The sequence below is a fragment of the Lactuca sativa genome, chromosome 7, assembly GCF_002870075.4.
Source record: "Lactuca sativa cultivar Salinas chromosome 7, Lsat_Salinas_v11, whole genome shotgun sequence".
Classification (NCBI taxonomy): domain Eukaryota; kingdom Viridiplantae; phylum Streptophyta; class Magnoliopsida; order Asterales; family Asteraceae; genus Lactuca; species Lactuca sativa.
This window is the reverse complement of record NC_056629.2, coordinates 126,839,062-126,841,148: the sequence shown is the minus strand read 5'-3', so window position 1 is coordinate 126,841,148 and position 2,087 is coordinate 126,839,062. Positions and strand designations below refer to the sequence as shown.

Sequence of the window (2,087 nt, the reverse complement as noted above, 5' to 3'; positions counted from 1 at the left end):
GTTTGCAATAACAATATATCAAATTTAAGACATAATAGTCATTTTTACAAAGTTAAAAGTTTGCGTCGTTAATTTACCCAAGAATCAAACCATAATCAAACGTTCTACAAGCACAAACCAAACGTTTTTTATTCTTTACCAAGTTTGTCTCAGGTCACCATGCATGTAATTTATTTACATGTTACAACAACCCACATGAAGGATTACGATTCATTCGGTTCCAATTCCAATTCCAATTCCTCCGACTGATTCCATCCATTAAAAAAACACTCCACCAACAAACCAACCCTTAATTCTCTAATTTTTTTTAAAAAAACAAACAAACAAAAATCATTATACACGATTAAAAAATCGTTCTTTTTCCCCATTTTATTACAAAAAAAAAACAAAAATTTATAGCAATTTGACACCTGCTTCCCTTAAAGAATCAATGACAGCTCTAACCTTCCCATGATACCTTTGCTCCTTTTTGTACACCACTGAAACCGCCGGAATATCATTAAGCAGCAACCTCTCACCTAAAAGCTTCCCTATCTTGGCGGCAGCCGCCACGTCTCTGGTGCTTTGCTGGCATTTGTTCCAAGCTTCCCGGAGCGCCTTCTCCTGTGAGCTGGCAGCTGATGCCACAGTGGCAGTTGGTGTATGAATCACCTGTGCACTTACATACTTGTTTGAAAAGTGCATCTTTAATAGATACGGTTTTAGATAATTTGTGATTCTTTGAGCCTTCACTGGTGGAGGAATCACCATATCTCTTTATCATACAACCAATAACCAATATTAATACAGTTCATAGGCTGTAAAATAATTGGAAACAGTAAGTTACAAATTTGGTCCCTGTACTTTACTCAAAATTGCAAGTTTAGTCCAACTTTTGAAATCTTCCGAAAGTCATCAAGCTATGAAATGCAAGTCTTAATAGGGACCAAACATGGACCAAAAAACAACCTGAATAAGTATATTAAAATGAATCCAAAATGTAGAAAACCATCTTGACAGTGTTAATATTATTTTACTGTTGAGAAGATTCATCTGTTTGTGGGAAGTGTTGTTTTATTAACTTGCCACTAGCATGTAATAAGAGGCTTTGTTGTTGCAACTAGTTTATACAAGCTACACCATCTTTTAGGAGACTGATATGTTTAAAACACGTAAAAGAAACCAATTTTAGATGTAATTCTTCTCTTCGGCATTTCATCAAACAGTTGGTGAAATAGCCAACTTGTTTCGCCAGTACAAAAATAAAAGTAGATCATGGCTTTCACCGTATTAAGACTCTTACATTGTGGCTCACAATCCAGATTCTAATGGCATTCAATAAGAACAAGGCAGCTCTAAACAAATCTAGATCGATTTTTTTCAACAAACGCTATGATATTCATCAGTCACTTTCTTATAAAACTGGAAACGAGAAACAGAAACCCTATACGAATTGATCTCATAAAAATTTCATAATCTAAATTATTCGAAGGGATAAAGGAATCAATGTTTAGGCAAAATGAGTCATGAAGTGAATTTAATCAGAAAACAGATACAAATGTTGGAAGCGTTAATCTTACTTTGTGGTTTCGAGGAGAGTTATTCAAGACGACGTAGCTCAGAGGTGAGGAAACGGCTGTTGTAGTCGGAGGTGAGGAGCGTGAGAGAAGACAAAATAGTGGCCTTTGTGATTTGTTTGTGAGTAATCCGTAAAAACGAAGTAGCCCAATACAATCGCTAAAGTAATTTACTGGACCAGCAAAACCCAAATGTTAAATTAAAAATATAGAGAATGTTATATTAAAATATGACCTGTTTAAATAATAATGATTAGTTAAGAGCCGAGTGTCATTAAATTTAGATGGTGACAAGTGTAATTAAATTTAATTTAAATTTAATTGTGATATTAAATTTGTATATTTGTCATCATCTTAAATAGACAGAAAGAAAAATATGAATAAAAGGTAGGGGGATATTTAATTTGTGGCTAGTTTTATATAAGATTTTCGATAGATAAGCATATAGTAGCTAAATTAGTGAAAAAATCATAAAAAAATTTAACCGTTGAAAAAACAATTTAACTAGAAGTCGATATAATTAAATAGTGA

General features: G+C 33.3%; 1 protein-coding gene across 2 annotated transcripts; it reads right to left on the bottom strand.

Moving 5' to 3' along the window:
- Positions 1–224: 224 nt before the first annotated feature.
- Positions 225–1,715, bottom strand: LOC111894955 (uncharacterized). 2 transcript variants are annotated; one of them, XM_023891040.2, is made up of 2 exons: positions 1,560–1,715; positions 225–754 (listed from the first exon to the last, which is right to left on the bottom strand). In XM_023891040.2, the coding sequence occupies exon 2, from the start codon at positions 748–750 to the stop codon at positions 394–396; it is 357 nt and encodes a 118-aa protein (XP_023746808.1). In that variant the 5' UTR covers positions 751–754; positions 1,560–1,715; the 3' UTR covers positions 225–393. The 2 variants fall into 2 exon arrangements, with proteins under 2 accessions (XP_023746808.1, XP_023746809.1); XM_023891041.2 differs by having other exon boundaries at positions 225–797; positions 1,560–1,710.
- Positions 1,716–2,087: the final 372 nt, after the last annotated feature.

Excerpts from the sequence above, each read along its gene's own strand:
- LOC111894955 (XM_023891040.2), bottom strand. The coding sequence starts at position 750 with ATGGTGATTCCTCCACCAGTGAAGGCTCAAAGAATCACAAATTATCTA.